This window comes from Lactuca serriola, chromosome 6 (assembly GCF_051521515.1).
Source record: "Lactuca serriola cultivar US96UC23 chromosome 6, Lser_US96UC23_V15, whole genome shotgun sequence".
NCBI lineage: Eukaryota > Viridiplantae > Streptophyta > Magnoliopsida > Asterales > Asteraceae > Lactuca > Lactuca serriola.
Genome location: NC_136413.1, coordinates 41,088,390 through 41,110,424, shown reverse-complemented (window position 1 = coordinate 41,110,424; position 22,035 = coordinate 41,088,390). Strand labels below are relative to the sequence as shown.

General features: G+C 38.1%; 1 protein-coding gene across 1 annotated transcript; it reads right to left on the bottom strand.

Annotated features, from left to right (window-relative positions):
* Nucleotides 1-5,619: 5,619 nt before the first annotated feature.
* On the bottom strand, nt 5,620-7,054 carry LOC145057968 (30 kDa ribonucleoprotein, chloroplastic-like). Its single transcript, XM_079005881.1, has 4 exons — nt 6,588-7,054; nt 6,334-6,435; nt 5,936-6,262; nt 5,620-5,823 (listed from the first exon to the last, which is right to left on the bottom strand). The coding sequence occupies exons 1-4, from the start codon at nt 6,957-6,959 to the stop codon at nt 5,761-5,763; spliced, it is 864 nt and encodes a 287-aa protein (XP_078862007.1). The 5' UTR covers nt 6,960-7,054; the 3' UTR covers nt 5,620-5,760.
* Between the last annotated feature and the right edge of the window lie 14,981 nt (nt 7,055-22,035).

The following is a 22,035-nucleotide window of genomic DNA, read 5'->3' as shown; positions in this document are numbered from 1 at the left end:
AGAAAAACGAAGAAAAAAAGAGTAACACGAAAAGAAGAACAAGAATCCAAGTTCAAGGCTTCTCTTCAAAAGAGAGAGAGATAGAGAGAGAGAAAGAGAGAGAAATGTAACACCCAAAATTAGAAAGGCCAAGAAAGGAAAGAAAACCCTAAGTCAAAGGGTCAACTCGTCGAGTCCAGGGAGGAACTCGACTAGTCGGAGCGGGATCCGAGGGATCGATTAAGTAACCGACTCGGCGAGTTGGCGAAAGGGACTCGGCGAGTCTGGTCTGAACGAGGAAAACCCTAAATCCGGGACTTTGTGCACTATTTAAGCACCTCATTCTTTTCCTTAGGGTTCCTTTACACCTCCTCTCATCCAGAACATCGAACCCTAGCCGCCATATCCGTTTTTGATCAAAGATCTAGCCTTGGAGTTGTGATTTGAAGCTTGGAAGAGAAGGAAGTTCATAGTGGTACAAGAGGAAGCCTTGGATCCAGAGTTGGTGTGGACTTTCAGAGCATTGGAAGGTAAGAAGTCATTACATTCACTCATTTACTCATAGTTTCCTTTTGTCATGAGATTTAGGGCTTTTATGCCATATTCTAGAGCCAATTGGAGTTAGAAGTCCAGATCTGAAGTTTCTACTTCAGATCTAAGTGTATTCTGGCCTAGAGGGTCATAAAGTATCAGTCTTGAGGGTGTAGGTGAAGCATGGTTGTCTTAAACCCGAGTTTGGAGTGTTTTGGGCCTAGATCTCCTTAGCTACACGTAAAGTTTACGCCTTTACGTGAGGGATAGGCTTTGGAAGTATGGATCTATGATTTGGACCCCCTGCATGGCTCAAAAAGCCACTGAATGGATTAAGAACTGGAGCGACTCGGCGAGTCACATGGGTGGACTCGGCGAGTTGGATGAAGTTGGGCAGGAACTCGGCGAGTTGGAAGAACAAATCGGCGAGTCTATTGAAGATTGCCTTGGACTCGGCGAGTATGTTCTTGGACTCGGCGAGTCAAGTCGTGAAACCCCAAACCCTTCGAGTTAAGACTCGGATCAGTGAGTTGAGTGGGGACTCAGTGAGTTAGACAGGTCAGGACTCGGAAATCGGTAGACTCGGCGAGTCAGGGGCTGACTTGGCGAGTTGAGTCGCGAATGAAAGGATTCTGAGCTAATGAACTTGGCTAGTCAGTAGGCAGACTCGGCGAGTAGGGTTGACCTGGAAGGTTGACTTTGACCAGAGTTGACATAGTTGACTTTTGGAGATCAGTTAAGCTAAATGATATATGTTTTCATATTGGTAGCTCAGGGAGCTTGTGGAGCAACGGTTCAGGGAATTGTCGGTCAGCATCCAGAGGGGTTACCAGCAAGTTCAGCAGTACCAGGTGAGTTTCCCTTTGTGTGAATGGGTCTAAGGCCACAATGTCGGCCCATGTAGATATGAGTAGGAAGACCCAGGGGTTAGCCCTAGGCACTGTATGCCAGTATGATATTTAGGACAAAGGTCCATTGATAGAGGGTGGGTGCCTAAGGAATGGTTTGCATGATAGAGTATACTTGTTGTTTGTGTGATACTTGTATGTGCCTGGTAGGGTGGTGAGTATGGGCGAGATCCTGTATCTCACCAATAGCAGAGGGTGGACGGTGTTCCACGTCTCATTAGCAGCAGAGCAGGGGCGAGGCCCAAGTTAGGGAAAGAGTAAGTGTGGGCTGGGCCCATATCTCACTATCAGTAGGAGCGTGGACGGGGTTCCATGACTCATCAGTAGCAGGTCAGGGGCGAGGCCGAAGATAGGCGAGGCCTTGGGACAAGATACATTAGTATATGTTTAGCTTATGTGTTGTGATATGTTTATGTGCTATTACATGTTAGCGGGCGAGGCCCAGTGACAGGCGAGGCCTAAGTGAAACAGATATGTAACCGAGCAGGGCTCGAAGCCAAGCGGGGCCTGGAGCAGCGGGGCCATTATAGCGGGCGGGGCCCAAAGTAGCGGGCGAGGCCCGAAATAGTGTGTGTGGCCCAATATGTGCAGTATGTGTTTATGCATGGTATGTGGTAGGTTGGGGGAACTCACTAAGCTTCATGCTTACGGTTTTCAGTTTTGGTTTCAGGTACTTCTGGTAGCGGAGGGAAGAGCTCGGGGTGATCGCATGGCACACACCATAGATTAGACAGCCTGGGATGTTTTACTCTGATAATGAGCATATGTTTTGAAAATTAATACTCTGAATTGTGTTATGGTTTATGATATCTTTTATGAATATGGTTTTAGAAATGATTTATAAAAGAAATTTTTAGTACGGATTTTTGGGACGTTACAAGAAATAAGAAGACTGAATATCAAGCAATAAAGAGGCTGAAATCCAAATAACAGAAGTTCAAGATTGAAGATTTAAGTTGTTAGGTTTAGGGTTAGGTTAAGTAGAATTCTTATTATATTATTTTATTTTTGATTTTTGGTGAGAAATGGTTGTGACGATGAGACGGTAAATTGTAAAGGACAGTACAAGGGAGAAGCCTCTGAAACCGGATGTTTGCCCGAAGGCCGCGCTGCAAAACCCTGTTCCGTACTATACACTTTAGCCTGACAAATGTAGGAATCATCATGTGTGAAGAGGCGACTTTTCTTCATGCATTATGGTCTGCATTGGTGAATTAAAGTGCCCCCACTGGGCGCATCTACGTTTCCTTTGTCTTGCACACCGCGACTACATCTAGCCCATCAAGTGGTTAAGAATGTGGTTTATGGCTCTAAAGCGAGGAACATTTTGAAGATGTGTAGGGTCCATGAAGGACTAATTTTGACCATGTTGACTGATGTTGACCAAGTTCTATGGCATCTTTCTTTTTCCTTTTTAGTTTAGCTCATCCCGAGCTCATTTCAGTCTTGTTATAACTTGAGGAAAAGTTAGGTTTAAGCTTGGGGTGATTTGATAGCTTATTTTTATTTCCTTATTTTTATTAGTTTATTTTAGATTTTTAGCTCTTTTTATTAGTATTGCATTGTATATTCTTTATTTTCTTTACCATAGATCGTATCAGGGACTTTTTATTTTGCATGAGGAATTTTGCAGGGTTTTGGAGCTAATTGTGGTTGCGGTTTAACTGGAGTTGGGCTTAGTGGGCTTTCCGATGCATTATTGGGCTTTGCGGATCCATTAAAGGAGATTTGGGCTTAAAAAGGCTAAAGACTTGGATGAAGTGGGCTTGTGAAGATGAATCATGGATTGTTATTTTGGGCTTGGAGCATCCATATTTGAAGCTAAAAGATGATTGGTTAATTTGAATCATGTGGGATATGGAAGGGACCAAGGGAATCTTTGGTAGTGGTATGGTTAGTGGAGGAAAAATGAGCCAATAGCATTCCAGCAGCACTTGTGCGGGTGGAATCTTCGCTGCGCGGGTACCCGCGCAACTGCCCAATTTTGGGCATTTTGGTCATTTGGCTTGCCATTACCTTAGGGTATTGGATCTATCAGCTATCACTTCGATTTGACACCAATGGAGACCATAGGAAGGCGATTTTAGAGCTCAATACTCATTTCTTTTCATCTTTCCAATATACTGGCAGTTTCTTTATGCAATTAGACTTTTGTGATTGTTATTCTATTGTCATGAGTGGTTAAACTCTCTATTTTGGTAGACCTTGGCTAAAACTTCTGAATGTTTATGGGTTTTTGAAGGATTTATGCTTATTTATCATTTATCTTATGTCTATCAGTCTATAATTCTAGTTCATATTTTCTATGCTTGTTTAGTGGTTTGATCATGAGGTTGGTCCTTTAATAAGCAAGTGTTGGTTTATTTATTTGGTTTAGCATTGAATCATTGAATTTACTTAGAACAAGAGCTTTATGATGGTAAAAATCATCTCAGCTTATGAATCATAACTCATTTATGGATGTGTAAGCATTGACATCCTCTAAGGATTGGGGATTCATTCATTCTTAAGGCTAATCAACTTATTGGGTTCAATTGCTTCATTTGGATCTTTGATTTTGATTAAGAAGGTGTGTTGTGGGCTTCCCCAACCTCCATACAACTTATGAGGAATCTTGGCATATCATGTTTCATGATGGCTATACCCAATTTGAGATGAATGATAAGCTTCATATTAAATCCTAATAATAAGCACACAAATGTTCATTGTGTTGAATTGCTTGGTTTACCAATTCTCTCCAATATTTGAGCATCTCACTTTCTTGCTTAATTGCAAGTTTTTAGTTATTCAAGTCTTTTAGTTTTCAAGCAATCATAACAACCCCCCTTTTTAGTTTAATTGTAGTTAATATTTACAATAGTTCTTTTAGATTGCATTGGTGATTGAATACAACTATTTCCCCGGGGATCGATACCATTTTTTACCATTATATTACGTTTTATTTGCAAACAAATGATGTAATTTGCTTGGTGGACTTGACATCCCACCACCACTCAACTCACTCGATTAAAAAAATACAAAACAACAAAGTTAGAAGTCTTAATTAGCAATAGAATTACTAATGATACCTCCAACATACCACTCCCTCTTCAGTGGATTGGGGCGTTGGAAATGATGGGTTGTTTAATTTGTTTCACTAACCTGCTTTATCCTCTCTCTCTACTTTCTTTCTCTCCTTTTCTCTTGTACCATGTGTTTTAAGACTTGTACTTTGTTTTGTATTTTTTTTTAATTGAGTGGGTTGATAAAGATAAGATTTCTGTATGTTATGAGTTAGAAAAAATGAACAGATAAAGAAAGAAAAAATGTTATTGCAGCGGGTTGGGAGGGAAGGACACCTTCCTCCCTAAGGGGTGTTTCCCCTTGACCACTACATTTTGTTGTGTCCGAATTAAAATTACCTTACATACAAGTGTACACTATGCATCACCTCACTTGTATTAGATTACAATTTAAATCCTCGTTTAGCACTCATTAATTCCAATTACACAAACCGGCCGGTGACACTAAATTACACACAATCTCCAAAATCATTTGCAGTTTTTACACGAGATACACGAGCCTTTCGATTAGGACTTGCCTTTGGTACCATAGTTAAGTGATGTGCTCCCTGTTTTCTTCTTTACGATTGTATGTTGCTTTGACCTTTAATAGTGTCTAAGTTATACTCGGTGTCCTTACAAACATCACCCAAAACCTTCAAGTATCCATGAGTTCTTCATTTAACAAGCTTGTCTTGACATCTGATGAGGTAATAATAGTATTTCTACCTTAAATTAAAGAATCAACAAAAACGTGTACCTTTCATAATGACAACACAAAAGAATCATTATCGGTTGTTCTTTTTACATCTTGAAATCCACAACCTATCATCGCAAATGCTAAGGTTATCAATGTCTTCAAGAGAATCAAACAGTTTGTCAATGATTTCTTGAGGCATACTTCTTCAAATTTGGTCAAGATACCCCAAAAGAGAGTCATAGTAACAACCTCAAGATCAAACAATCTAATTTTCAATCATCAAAATTTCACGAAATAAACTCGCATCTTCCCAATTTTATCATACAAGAATATGATCACATTTTTTGTGAATCCCTTTGTGAAAGGCAACAACACATTATTCAACAAGACACCATATCTTAGTTTGTTTCCCAATTTTGCTCACAAATCCACAATCACACACAACATTTTTCCCACAAAAGATCCAAACGAATTTAATTTTGCATACGCCAAATTGATTGATTACAAATCAGTATATAGTTTCAAAAGCATATTTCATTACAAAACTTAGATGCTTATGACACCTGCTACTTATAAGCATCACTTCCCTCTCTCATATCATTTAAAACTGACGCCTTTGTGGAGCTTCAGCAACACTAACCCGAATATTCCTGCCATCAAGATCCTGCATCCACAACAAAATCGACACATTTAGGGTTTCATGAAACACATAATAATACAACTCTACTGAATCTAAATGATTCTTTAATGAAAAAGATATAAACTTTGTCACTTACAACGCCATTTAATGAATCAATTGCGCTGTTGACTTCATCAGCAGAACTGTAAGTCACAAACCCAAAGCCCCTTGATCTTCCACTCTCCCTATCATAAACAACCTTCGCTTCCACAACATTTCCTTGCTCTCTGAATAAAGTTTCAAGGGCAAGATTGTCAACACTCCAAGCAAGGTTTCCGACGTACACCCTGTTGGTGTTGTCGAAGCTTCTGCTACCACCGCCGCCGCCGCCAAAACGGCCACCTTCTCTTGGGCTTCCGAAGGAAGATTCCTCCCTCTTTGGTGGAGGTCCGGAGTTCACCCTAATTTGTCTTCCCTCAAGCTCCTGTAAAGTCCAAAATGTTCAAATCCTGCTCGAATTTGAGTTCGTGAAAGGTAAATTTTACAAGAACTTACGTAGCCATTGAACTTCTGAACAGCTCTTTCAACTTCTTCGACAGATGACATTGTAACAAAGCCAAAACCTCTGCTTCTTCCACTAACTTTGTCGTATATGACCTAAATAAAGGGTTTACTTCAGTACACATGATAATTCTTGAAAACAGAACACGGAAATTGAGAAGAAACTTAATTCTTCCACGATATGAACCGAAATTAGGTTTAAAACAATATCAAGAAATCGAAATTATGTGCGAGTAGAGTAATTTTACCTCAACCATCTCAACATTTCCAGCACCCTCGAACAACCCAGCAAGAGCGGCGCTGTCGACACTGAACGGCAAGTTGCCGACGAATAGTTTAAGGTCAGGGGAGAAATTCTGCTGCTGTTCGTCATCCCCATCACTGGATAGCTCTTCGTCCAACTCCAAACCAGATGAAACGGCTACACTACGGAAGATTCGAGACGAGGGTGAGGCTTCAAAGAGCTTACTCGAAGTGGGTATCGAAAAAAGCTTTGGAAGAGGCTTGAGGGAGGAAGGGAATAGGCAAAGTGAAGCTGGAGATGGGGTTTTAGAGAGTGAAGATAGGGTTTTAGAGGAAGCTAGGGATAGAAATTGAAGGGTAGATGCAGAGGAAGCCATGGTTTATGGGGTTTTGAGGAACTTGAAATTCCTTAGCAGAGGATAAGGTTTTTGCTAAGGGAGAGACGGGGATGAGGGATTGATTCGGATTTAGAGAGGGTGTTTTATAGGGCAAGGCCGGTAATTGAGATATGGGTTGACCCGACCCGTTTACATCTTATCTCTTCACAACACCTAGGGTTAGGGTTTCGTTCGTTTTGAATCTTTATGTTTTTCTTTTAACGACTAAACTCTAAAGCACCTCAAAATACATTTTCTTATACTTTTTTTTGGAACTTTTATATATTTTAATCATGATGATGTTTGATTGATTTTATTCAAGCATATACAAAACTAAACGTAAAAACTGAACCAAAAGGACAATAGATCTTAGAAGAATTATGTAGTTTAGGAGCTCCGGAAAATAACAAATTTGAGGATGGGTGACCATTGGGATTTTTCTTGTCATGATGCTCAAAGCAGATAATATTGTGGCATTTGCATTTGGGGATGTCAAAAATTGTATTAGAGCTAGGAACGGGTCGACGGGGAATCGAACCTTGTAAAGGGGTTAAGGTGTAGATGTGTCTAATCTCATATCAATTATAAGGGTGTAGATACATTTCATGTCATACTGCGTTCAAAAGTGCAACCTTCTAGAACTAATACAATTGATTGACAACTTCATCACATCTAAACAATTTGGTATCAAAAGCATTATGTATGTGATTATTATTGCTTTTATTTCAACAATGTATAAATAAATATCCCAAATCAATTGAAAACGACCAACAAAAAAAATATGGAAAGTTACCCCAAATCATATGTAGTTACTGAAACATACTCTAACATTCACAAAAATTACCATTATAAATGATATGTTATCTCTTTATGACCAACTTTTTATGCATTTTTAAAAGGGGTAATGAATTAGAAAGGCAACATAGTTTAGGTTGTATTCATGTTTAGTCTTTGAAGTTATTTTTTGTTCAAATATCACCATTGAACTTGTTTGGATTATTCATATTATATCATTATGACCGATTGGTGTAGATAACATAGTTTATGTTTTATTCACATTTAGTCTCATAAGTTTTTTTTATCCACATATTAGCGTTGCACTTTTTTGGATTGTTCACATTACATCCTTGTGAACTTTTTTGGACAGTTGACATTACATCTTTATTACGTGGCAGCTCTGCCGTCTTTTATGTTGCCATTGAACCGTTTTTCAACTATCTCGTATGAAAGGTGTTTCAGTTTGAGCTCAGACCTACTCAATCTTTCATCTTCTTTAAAATGTCATAAACCATTCGTTTGAAGTCGGAATCTGAAATGACACAAATTCCCTACAAAGTTTTTAGACTTGGTCAATCTAGTCCCTAAAGTTTTTGTCGAGCTCTATGGGAGTATAAACTAAGATACGACTTGCTCTTTTACTCCCTTTTAACCTGTAATAGGTGGTTCACCATGTGACAGTGACAATTTAGACCAAAAAAACTCACATTGTACCCCTATAAAGCCAAAAAAAGATTTGGAGATCAAATGCTTATGCCACAAGATCAAAGTGATTTGGGAGAAGAAGAAACCTGATAATGGAACTAACGATAACAAAAAATTTGTTATACTTGCTCATATGTTTGTTGGAGAGCAAAAAGGGAGAGATGATAGGCTTAACTTCCATCGTCATTAACAGACCACTCATTCTCTCCTCTCCTTCTGATAAAACCAATCCAGATGCTAAACCCCAAGTTCATCGAGTCAACCATGTGACACCACTACCTCTGCCATCAATCCTAGTCAGAAAACAAGAAAATGAGAAGAAATTGTAACACCCATTGTGCCAGGTATTATTTTATTGTCGTTTCTGATTAAGTGTTTAGTTTTATTGAAGAAGAAAACGGGCATATTACGTTGGGCGTAATATGTAAGGGGGTGTGAGTACGCATGACATACTCACCTGACTGGGACGCTGGAGACACCTTTGTACGTTGGGCGTACAATGCCTACGTTGGGCATATGTTGTGAATCAACAAACCCTAATTTTTAGGGTTTAACCGCTATATAATCCCCATTATGAGGCTTGAGGTTGCCCCCTCATCAGCCTCATTCCCTCATCAGCCCTCCCACGAAACCCTAATTGCCATTTGAGTTTTTTGAGCTTAGAAGTGACCTTTGTTGGTGTTTTGGTGATTTTGAAGAAGGAAGGGTCTCTTGGAAGTTGCTATTGTGGTGTTAAAGCTTGTGGATCCAGAACTTAGCCACCTTGATCATTCTTCAGAAGGTATCAAGTCCTTAACTTGTTGATCCATCTCTTAGTTCTAGATAGTTAGGGTTTTTGGCTTGTTTTGGTGCCTTAAGGTGTTCTTGAGAGTATAAGCTACTCTAGAAGGTTATGGTGATAGATCTTAGTGTTTCTAATGTTCCTTGTGCATAAAAATGGTGTCTTGATGGATTAATGTCACACCCCCGGCCAAGACGGAACATGACGGGAGTGCGACTAAGTTCATTGATCACAGATAAATTGGATATATAGCACAAGCACAATAATAAACAAGAAAACATTTGTATTCTGTAACGGCTGTGTTTCCGGGCTTGCCATTTTTAGCAATGTAATAGTCTAGGTTAACCTCTGTAACCCGTTTTGAAATAATAAGATTGTATTATTTGAGTATTATGTGTTTTGTGCTTAATTGCTTAATTATGTGGTTTGATTAATTAAGAATAAAAATAAGCGTCAAAATTTAAGTGTAAAATAAACTTAATATCTTTGAATAATGTTGTAGTAGTTGAAACGAGGTTTCCGAATATATATAGAACGCCCAAATCTGACTTCGTATGAGGAAGTTATGATTTATCGAAGTTTCGGCTTAGCGGTGTGCAGCCCGAAATACTCGATTTGAGATCGAGCGGTTTTTAGCCGAAGCAATCTAAACGAGGGTCGAAGGTCTCGTTGTTGGTATCGAAGCGATAAAAAGTTAGGCGAGAACGGACATCAAACGAAGAAGTTATGAATTTATAACGAAATTTTTCTGTCGCGACCTATTAAAAATAAATAATAAAAATAAAGTCAAAATTAGCCGACGGAGTCTAAACGAAAGTTGTAGAGCGTAGTCTCACCTTCGCGTGGATATAAAGAACGTCGAAAACGGAGTTCGTATGAAGAAGATATTAATTTCCAAAGTTTATTAAATATTTTGTATTTAAATTTAATTGAAAAATCCGGTATTATCCGAGGACGAGTCATCGGACTCATCCGAAGTACGCCCCGCGTACACCGAAGGTGTCGACACTCGCAGAAAGTGGCTCGGATGACGCATGCAGTGACGATTTCGGAAGCAGTACGCCCCGCGTACTCCGAGGCTCCAGCCTCCTATAAATAGGATCCGAAGGCAGCCGAGTCTTTTGTTCATTTTCTCTCTTCTCTCTCCCGTTTTGCATCGTTTTGCGTGCCAGAAATACCTCGAAGCCCCGGTATCATACTCGAGCCCCGAGGCAAGTCCCGAGATCCCGAGAAGTGCGGTTCCCGAGCCGAAGCTCTGCCCGCGAGAAGTTCAATTTTTGTGAAGATCTTCCAGATATGTTGAGGATTACTACTTCTGCAAGTCGTAGTGTTGTCCGATCATCTTCTGATCAAGTGAGTGTGTAGTTACCTTCTTCTAACACATAAATATTAAGTATTTTCTATAAAATACGTGCTATGTGTATGGTATATTGTTGTTTATATGTGTGAATGTGTATTCACTTTCTTCTATCTCATAGATATGATTTATTCTCTATGAAATACGTGTTATGTGTGTGTGTGCCTCATCTGTTATGTGGAATATGTATTGATTAAAGCATGTTATACAGGTTTTTTTAAACTATGTATAAAAATGTATATTTTATCTACTAATATGTTGGGTAGAACATGGGTAGATAGTTGGTGTGTAATAAAACAGATGAGAGGCCTCGTTGTTGTTTGATTTAGTCATCTAGCGGAGTTTAGACGACGACCACTGGCTATTCTAGACAGTCTTGTGGAAACATTAGCAGGTTCGCCACCTGTAGGTGTTAATGAACTTGGGTGTTCATTCGTTGTACTCCATCCCCCTTATGGTTGCCTTATTTGACTTATATTGCTGAGGTACCCCCGAAGCATGTGTTGTCGCCCCAATGAAATATTCTTAGACTAGGTCCCTTATGTTAGTTGTCTTAGGGACATAAAGTGAGAATAACGGGAATGGGTAATTGGGTTATTGTTGGTTGGTGAAAAAAATTAAATATGATTATTTATTGTGGGTTGAAAACCCTATATTCTCACCAGGCTCCCAAGCCTGACCCACTCAGTTTTATTTGTATTAAAGGAAGTGGCGCGAGGGCATGAGATGGATGAACCATCAGTTGTTTTGTTTACAAGTCTGTATATGTATATATTTGTTAAATGACTTGTAATGTTATCGTTTATGCTTATTGGTCTGTATCGGAACATGACACCCTAAGTTTTGATTATATAATGAAAAATACATTTCTTTTATTAAATGCTTTGGTAAACATTATTTTATCATGTTTTGTTTTTGGGAACAAATTTCGTAACTCTTTCAAATCAAAATGATTTACTCTGAAATTATTTTAAAAGCATAAATGAAATCGGTCTTTTCTGGTCGAGATTTTGGGGATGTCACAGTTGGTATCAGAGCATTAGTTTAAGCGAACTAGGAATTTGTAGGATTTCTAGACTTAAACTTAGAATGCTAAGTGAAGTTTTGAGACGTGTGTCTGTTATGTTTTAGACACGAGCACTGGTTTATTTTAGGAAAGTTGCCTAAAATGCTTTTATATGCTAAATGTTATATGTTGCCATATATGATATTATTTGTTCAGATCTATGGTCTGTTGCCGACCGGATCTAGAAACCTTATGTGTGTAGGATTCTAAGCGTACGTCTACGATATTAGAACTAGCATGTAAACGTTTCGGAGTGATAAGGATGATTTGAATATCTATCATGATTGAGGATCTAATTTCACCTTATTCGGTGTGTAGATCAAAATGGTGAGAACCAGAAGTGGAGTTGGAAATGCTGATGAAAACAGGAATCAACCACCAATGATTGAGCAAGTACTTGTCGTAGCAGCAGCACCTGAGCCAATAACCATGGCTGGTGTGCAAATGATGATTCAGACGATGTTGAATCGTCAGATGGATGAAACTAGACGGTTGCTTCAACAGAATCGTGAAGAACTGTCAATTCGTGTGGAAGAGCCTGAATTAAATGAAGGGCACTCGGAAGGGGGAAACTTCAGTGGGTCTGTTGGTCAAGCCAACCCACCGATAGTTAGGCAAAACAACCATGATGGAAGGATTGATGGAATGGGATGCAAGTACAAGGACTTTCTAACTTGCAAACCATCGACCTTCAATGGAAAGGAGGATCCGATTGGGGTTATGGATTGGATCTCCAAAATGGAGTTAGCCTTCATGACATGTGGCTGCAGAGGCAAGTTGCAAACTATCTATGTCGTGTGTCAGTTCCGAGGTGGAGCCGTTTGTTGGTGGAACACTCTAGGGAAGACGTTGAGCCCTAATGAGCCACTGCAATTGTCATGGGCAGAGTTCTTGGTGCAATTCAAGCGCAAGTTCTGCTCGACTCAAAATTTGTTGGAGTTGGAGAACAAGTTCCTGACATTGACGAAAGGCAGCATGTCAGTTGATGAATACACCAATAACTTCACCGATAAGATGGAGTTTGCCTTGCGCATCGTCCCAGACGAGTTGACAAAGGTGGACCGGTATGCGAAGGGACTCCCATGGGAGTACGAGGTGCCAGTACGTCAGGCACATACTCTGGAGGCAGCTATCTGGGCTGCCAAGTCTGTTGAGAACATGATAAAGGGAAGAACCACCGACAAGGTTGAGGTTGGTGAGAAAAGAAAGTTTGAGGGAACATCTGGTTCCGGTAAGAAGGGAAAATTTTCGAAATCTGATTCGAAAAAGTTTGCAGGGAAAGGAGGCGAAGCGAAGTGGTGTGATAAGTGTAAGAAAAAGCACTTGGGAAATGTAGCGAGGATGTGACCTGCTACAAGTGTGGAAAGGTTGGACATTCTGCCAATGAATGTCCGAACAACAAAAGGATGTGTTTTGGTTGTAATGAAGAGGGGCATATTTTGAAAGACTGTCCGAAGAAGAAGGAGGCAGCTAGGCCCAACATTCCACCAAAGCCGAAGGCGAGAGCCTTCCAGATGACACTCGAAGCTGCGAAAGATGAAGCTGATGTCGCTTCAGGTACCTTTCTTGTTAACGAATTACCTGCTCAAATTTTGTTTGATTCTGGAGCCAACTACTCCTTTATTTCGCATGAGTTTGGTAGAAAACTAGCTTTGCCTGTTGATAGACTAGATAATGCTTTATTAGTCGAAGTAGCTAGTGGCAAGTTTGTACCTGTTAGCCATCGTATGAAAAACATCTTAATTGATCTGAATGGGACTAAGTTTCACGAGGAATTATTGCCTATCGAACTAAATGGTTTCGACATCGTGTTGGGAATGGATTGGCTTAGCGCCAATGATGCGGAAATTTTGTGCAAGAAGAAGATAGTTAAAGTAAACCCGCCTGAAAGGATTCGTTTATGGTGTATGGGGACAAACGCAGAGTGAATTCTGGAATCATTTCTCTAATGAAAGCCAGAAAGTGTTTGACCAAGGGATGTACATCATATTTAGCATTCGTGATTGATACTAAGAAAGAAAAGAAGGTGATGCAGAGTATTCCAGTGGTGTGTGATTATCCGGAAGTATTTCCCGAAGATCTTCCTGGATTACCACCTGATAGACAAGTGGAGTTCAGAATAGACTTGCTACCAGCAACCACGCCAATAGCAAAAGCACCTTATCGATTAGCACCGACGGAGATGAAGGAGCTGATGATGCAACTTCAGGAGTTATTGGACAAAGGTTTCATTAGACCTAGTTCATTGCCCTGGGGAGCTCCGGTGTTATTTGTGAAGAAGAAAGATGGAAGTATGAGAATGTGCATCGATTACAGAGAGCTGAACAAGGCAACAATAAAGAATAGATATCCGTTGTTGAGGATTGATGACCTATTTGATCAATTGCAAGGTTCGAGCTATTTCTTGAAGATCGATCTTAGGTCAGGATATCATCAGCTAAAAGTAAGAGAGCAAGATATTGAGAAGACTGCATTCAGAACTAAATATGGACACTATGAGTTCTTGGTTATGTTGTTTGTACTAACCAATGCTCCGGCAGCATTCATGGATTTAATGAATAGGGTTTGTAATCCTTTCCTTGATAAATCTGTGATAGTGTTCATAGACGACATTCTGATTTACTCAAAAAGCCAGGAGGAGCATGGCAGACACTTGCGAGAAGTGTTAGAAGTTTTGAAACAGGAGAATCTGTATGCGAAGTTCTCCAAATGTGATTTTTGGATTCGTGAAGTCCAATTCTTGGGTCACGTGGTCAACCAAGAAGGGATAATGGTTGATCCAACGAAGATCGAAGCTGTGATGAAGTGGGAACAACCGAAAAGTCCCACGGAGATTCGAAGCTTTTTAGGATTAGCCGGATATTACCGAAGGTTTATCCAAGGCTTTTCTTCGATCGCTAGTCCATTAACAGCTTTGACCCACAAAGGAGCTACTTATTCTTGGAGTGATAAGCATAAAGAAGCATTCGAGAAGTTAAAGAAGAAGCTATGTGAGGCACCGATACTTTCGCTACCCGATGGAGTTGAAGACTTCGCTGTTTATAGCGATGCGTCTGGGGTTGGATTGGGTTGTGTTTTGAACCAAAGAGAAAAGGTGATAGCATATGCGTCTCGACAGCTGAAAGAGCATGAAAAGAATTACCCGACTCATGATTTGGAGTTGGCAGCGGTAGTTTTTGCTTTGAAAATATGGAGGCATTACCTCTATGGCACGAAGTGCAAACTTTTCACTGATCATAAGAGTCTCCAATATCTCTTTAATCAGAAAGAATTGAATATGAGGCAACGACGCTGGCTAGAATTACTTAAAGACTACGACTGCGAGATACTTTACCACCCTGGTAAAGCTAATGTTGTTGCTGATGCTCTCAGTCGGAAAGTCAATCTTGAAAGGAGAAGGCCAAGAGCGTTGAGAATTGAAGTTGTCTCGAACATTGTGGAAAGTATAAAGAAAGCTCAAGAAGAAGCTTCTGAGAAAAATGACCGAAAGGAGGAACGTTTGGGTAAAACGTTGGTGTTTGGTACAAACGGTCATGGACTGAAGGTATTCCAAGATCGTATTTGGGTACCTAAGTCAGGAGGAATTAGGGATCTTCTGATGGAAGAAGCTCACAAAACCATGTACTCAATTCATCCGGGTAGCACTAAAATGTATAGGGACCTGAAACCCTACTACTGGTGGTCGACGATGAAGCTTGATGTTGCAAAGTATGTGGCTGAGTGTGTGACTTGTGCGAGAGTCAAGACACAACATCAAAAACCTTACGGGAGTTTAGAACCATTGCCTGTGCCTATGGGTAAGTGGGAAGACATTGCTATAGACTTTGTCACTAAACTGCCCAGAACAAAGAATGGTCACGACATGATTTGGGTGGTCGTTGATCGATTCACTAAGAGTGCGCATTTCATAGCAGCCAAGGAGAAATGGTCTATGGAAAAGCTTGCGAATTCTTACGTGAAGGAAATTGTGAGGCTTCACGGTGTTCCGTTAACGATTGTATCGGATCGTGATAGCCGTTTCACCTCAAGGTTTTGGAAAAGTCTACAAGAGGAAATGGGTACCAAGTTATGTTTAAGTACAACTTACCATCCGCAGACTGATGGTCAGAGTGAAAGAACGATACAAACACTTGAAGATATGCTGAGAGCATGTACCTTGGAATTCCTAGGTAATTGGGATGAACATTTACCTTTGGTAGAATTTTCCTATGATAATAGTTTCCACTCGAGCATAAAGATGGCACCTTATCAAGCTTTGTATGGACAGAAATGTCGTACGCCGTCTTGTTGGCTTGAGGCTGGGGAAAAGCAGTTTATGGGACCGGAGATGGTTCATCAAACTGCTGAAAAGTTGAAAATAATTAGGGAAAGAATGTTAGCAGCTCAAGATCGTTAAAAGAGCTATGCTGACAAAAAGCAAAGACCGATGACTTTTGAGGTTGGAGATTCGGTTTTGCTTAAAGTCTCGCCGTGGAAGGGACTTATAAGATTTGGTAAAAGGGGAAAGTTGAGTCCAAGGTTTATTGGATCGTTTAAAGTTCTTCAGAGAGTTGGGAACCAAGCTTACAAGCTCGAATTACCCGAAGAACTGAATGGAATTCACAACACTTTTCATGTGTGTTATTTGAGGAAGTTCACGGGAGAAGTTCCTGACATAATTCCAATTTCTGAATTGAGAATTGATGAGAACAAAAGGTTGATTGAAGAACCAGAGGCAATTGTTGACCGAAAGACTAAGAAGTTGCGACGCAAAATGGTTGGGTTAGTGCTTGTCCGATGGAAACACATGAATGGGCCGAATCTCACCTGGGAGACGGAGAGTGACATGTTGAGTCGCTATCCGCATTTGTTTGTTGATGTGTGATTCCGGGGACGGAATCATTCTAAGGTGGAGAGAATTGTAACGCCTGTGTTTCCGGGCTTGCCATTTTTAGCAATGTAATAGTCTAGGTTAACCTCTGTAACCCGTTTTGAAATAATAAGATTGTATTATTTGAGTATTATGTGTTTTGTGCTTAATTGTTTAATTATGTGGTTTGATTAATTAAGAATAAAAATAAGCGTCAAAATTTAAGTGTAAAATAAACTTAATATCTTTGAATAATGTTGTAGTAGTTGAAACGAGGTTTCCGAATATATATAGAACGCCCAAATCTGACTTCGTATGAGGAAGTTATGATTTATCGAAGTTTCGGCTTAGCGGTGTGCAGCCCGAAATACTCGATTTGAGATCGAGCGGTTTTTAGCCGAAGCAATCTAAACGAGGGTTGAAGGTCTCGTTGTTGGTATCGAAGCGATAAAAAGTTAGGCGAGAACGGACATCAAACGAAGAAGTTATGAATTTATAACGAAATTTTTCTGTCGCGGCCTATTAAAAATAAATAATAAAAATAAAGTCAAAATTAGCCGACGGAGTCTAAACGAAAGTTGTAGAGCGTAGTCTCACCTTCGCGTGGATATAAAGAACGTCGAAAACGGAGTTTGTATGAAGAAGATATGAATTTCCGAAGTTTATTAAATATTTTGTATTTAAATTTAATTGAAAAATCTGGTATTATCCGAGGACGAGTCATCCGACTCATCCGAAGTACGCCCTGCGTACACCGAAGGTGTCGACACTCGCAGCAAGTGGCTCGGATGACGCATGCAATGACGATTTCGGAAGCAGTACGCCCCGCGTACTCCGAGGCTCCAGCCTCCTATAAATAGGATCCGAAGGCAGCCGAATCTTTTGTTCATTTTCTCTGTTCTCTCTCCCGTTTTGCATTGTTTTGCGTGCCAGAAATACCTCGAAGCCCCGGTATCATACTCGAGCCCCGAGGCAAGTCCCGAGATCCTGAAGATCCCGAGAAGTGCGGTTCCCGAGCCGAAGCTCTGCCCGCGAGAAGTTCGATTTTTGTGAAGATCTTCCAGATCTGCTGAGGATTACTACTTCTGCAAGTCGTAGTGCTGTCCGATCATCTTCTGATCAAGTGAGTGTGTAGTTACCTTCTTCTAACACATAAATATTAAGTATTTTCTATAAAATACGTGCTATGTGTATGGTATATTGTTGTTTATATGTGTGAATGTGTATTCACTTTCTTCTATCTCATAGATATGATTTATTCTCTATGAAATACGTGTTATGTGTGTGTGTGTGCCTCATCTATTATGTGGAATATGTATTGATTAAAGCATGCTATACAGGTTTTTTTAAACTATGTATAAAAATGTATATTTTATCTACTAATATGTTGGGTAGAACATGGGTAGATAGTTGGTGTGTAATAAAACAGATGAGAGGCCTCGTTGTTGTTTGATTTAGTCATCTAGCGGAGTTTAGACGACGACCACTGGCTATTCTAGACAGTCTTGTGGAAACATTAGCAGGTTCGCCACCTGTAGGTGTTAATGAACTTGGGTGTTCATTCGTTGTACTCCATCCCCTTATGGTTGCCTTATTTGACTTATATTGCTGAGGTACCCCCGAAGCATGTGTTGTCGCCCCAATGAAATATTCTTAGACTAGGTCCCTTATGTTAGTTGTCTTAGGGACATAAAGTGAGAATAACGGGAATGGGTAATTAGGTTATTGTTGGTTGGTGAAAAAAATTAAATATGATTATTTATTGTGGGTTGAAAACCCTATATTCTCACCAGGCTCCCAAGCCTGACCCACTCAGTTTTATTTGTATTAAAGGAAGTGGCGCGAGGGCATGAGATGGATGAACCATCAGTTGTTTTGTTTACAAGTCTGTATATGTATATATTTGTTAAATGACTTGTAATGTTATCGTTTATGCTTATTGGTCTGTATCGGAACATGACACCCTAAGTTTTGATTATATAATGAAAAATACATTTCTTTTATTAAATGCTTTGGTAAACATTATTTTATCATGTTTTGTTTTTGGGAACAAATTTCGTAACTCTTTCAAATCAAAATGATTTACTCTGAAATTATTTTAAAAGCATAAATGAAATCGGTCTTTTCTGGTCGAGATTTTGGGGATGTCACATATTACATCATTAAGTTTGAATACAGGGTTCTTACAGATAATAATAGTACAATATTTGTCTTAAATAAGTAAGCAGATAACAAAAACTAGATAGGTAGGTCGTCTGTATTCCATGACCAATCTTCTATCTGGACACTTGTCTAATGATTTCCTGAGAATACAAGTAAGTTTGAGGGTTAACACACAGGTTGGTGAGCGTTACAAGTTTTCTGCTAACCGCAGTAATACTTTTAAAAAGTCAAAAAAGTATTTTCTTTGTATGTATAACAACAGTTAAAACAGTATTTGAAATGGGTCTTTAAAAGCCAAAATGTATAGTAAATCTATACATAAAAATGTGATTGTAATGAACCTTTGAATATCCTTGAAAACCAAATTGTTATGTTCCATAAGTAATTCCATACTTAAAATAGTTTTCGAAGCAACCAAGCTCATGGTTATATGGATAACGGATAAACAGACATACAAATATACGGATAAAGTTATCTGCCAAAGTTGTACTGAACAAACGCATATACAGATAAACAGACATACGGATACACGGATAAAGTTATCTGCCAAGGTTGTACTTAACAACCGCAGATACGGATAAACGACAAGTATATTTGATAAGTGTACACGTAGAAGTGTACGATACTTGTTTAAACAGTTGATAACACTTAGGATAGTGCAGACAAGCACATGAATAAGCCTAAGATACAAGTTCTATAACTTGTATAAATATATAAACCTATATATTTTTGTGTATGTATGTGGTATATTGAAACTACCAAGTTGATAACCGTATATACAGTCATAGCACATTTGAAGTCGGAATGCATATGTTATTTTTATTTATTGTATTATTTTAACAACATAACATATGTAAATATTGATGTTTTAAAACAATTTTCTTTACTTAATATATAAGCGTTTAAACAGTTATTTCTCAAACTAGTAATGTGTTTATACAAAACAATAATATTTCATGTATATTTTGTATGATAAATATTATTTAGTACACGTACTACTATATACAAACGAGGGTAGACATGTAACACCGAAGGACATGACCATTTTGGCATTTAAGCTGTTCTAAAATCCAACAACCCTATGCAAACGAGATTCCCCATACCGTGAGTAGTAGAGTAATAAAAATATTTTTTTTTTTGTGATTTATATTACATAAAAATGATGATGTTATTTGTATAAACAAAGCATTTAGGATATATATATATATATATATATATATATATATATATATATATATATATATATATATATATATGGTTAAGTTCAAATGAGAGCACTATTTAATGTGAGAACGTGAGAACACTACTTTATGTTAGTATTCTACTATGAACTTTGTATATAATAAGATATGACATTATTCATCAACAAATATACGAACAATCGCACATTAATATTCACATTAAAATTTTATATGTACAACTTTATGACATTATTCATCACCGAATGTATGATCAATCACATATTTAACATTCACATTAGAATTTACTAAATTACTACATATATATATATATATATATATATATATATATATATAAATTTTATAGTAGAATAGTAATATAAAGTTGAATATATTCATATTATAATTACTAAAATACTATACATATTAAATTTATAGTAGAATAGTAACATAAATTAGTGTTCTCACGTTCTCACATTAAATAGTGTTCTCATTTGAACTTAACCATATATATATATACATATATATATATATATATATATATATATATATATATATATATCAAGTAGTACATGTATCCCCCCCCCCCCCCCCCAAAAAAAAAAAAAAATAGGTAAAAGTGGTGTCGTAACACTCACCCTTAAAGTGTGAGTTCGATTTGTTCAAAGTTTGTAAATTTTTGGGAAGCTTATCGTGAGAACCACAAATCCACCAATCTTGAACTTTGAAACACTCTTCGGACCGTTTCGTAACAAATACAAACTATTGGGTTGTTTGGTAACTTAATTAACCGAAGTGAGACTGATTTAGTAAAAATAATTTCAAAGGAGGGGCTAAAGTGGTTATTTTTATTCAACGTTTGAAGATTGGGATTTATTATGTTAAAAATAACCAAATAAGGGGTTCTTTGTGGAAAAATGGAATCACCTTTTGGGGATTGGGACCTATTTTGAATTAAGAATTAATCATGAAGGGTAGTTTAGTCATTCCATAAAATGACTTCAATTTGGGGCTTATAAGTCTCATGTTCGTCACTTGGCTGATTGGGTAAAGGATATGAATTGTTCCCAAGGGAGGTCACGAAGGAACCGAACAAATGGACAATGCGGGGGGGGGGGGGGGGGGGGGGGACAACGAAAGCTAGTAGATGGAAAATCTGGAGGTTTGGGGTCGATTGATCGTAAAGGTACTGTCTTCGGGGGTTCAATGAGGCTGAAGGGAGACAACAAGCCTGCTATCTCTCAGACGAGAAGGAAGAGACGAAGCAGCGGGGTTGCTCATCTTTTGTCTTAGAAGGAGTTGCGAAGGGGAAAGAAATTAGAAGAAATCATAAATTTGTTGTCATTTTAAGTGTAAAGGGTATAAATTTTATTTTTAATATTTTATATAATGTATTTAATATATGTTTATTTGATTTAAATATATATGTATTTTCATATGAATTTACATAATGTATTTGTTGGTAGAATTGATTCAATGGGTATGTATTGATGTATGTATTGTTGAGAAATTATATTGGTTCGATAATTATGTATTTTGTATATGTATGTATTTGTGTATGAATGTATGCATTATTTAAAAAAAATACATGATTCAATCCTTAGGTTAAAATGTATAAATTATGGTAGTAAATGGTTGATGTCACGCTTCTTATGCTATAATTAATTTATGTTTATTAGACACATAAATTAATGTATGTATTATAACATTTATAATAATCTATCTATAACTGACCACATGTTAGTTATGCTTCAATATAAATGGTTATACCCGTAAATGAAAAATATAATGTTACCTCTATTATTATAACTCACGTTTGTTGGATTGGATAATAATATATTATTTCCAAAATGTACTGTCAATAATTGAAATGAGGTTGAAATCAATAGTTTAAGGTTTCACGATTAATAAATATAAAAAAGTTTGATTCTTCAATTTTTATAAATACTTTTATTAAAAATATTTTGAATATGAAATTAACTATTAGGCTATAGCCTGAGTCCATAAATGCTTTCGAAATTTCCATTTGAGGTGTGCAAGTCCTTCAACAGATCGATTCGGTTTTACGTGATTAAAGAAAAATAATGTTTTACTGTCTGTTTTCTTAAAACTGTCGTATCTTTTGCATATAAACTCCGTTTTGGACGTTCTTTATATTTTCAGAAACAGGGGAACATGTACTATGATATTTTAATGTTTT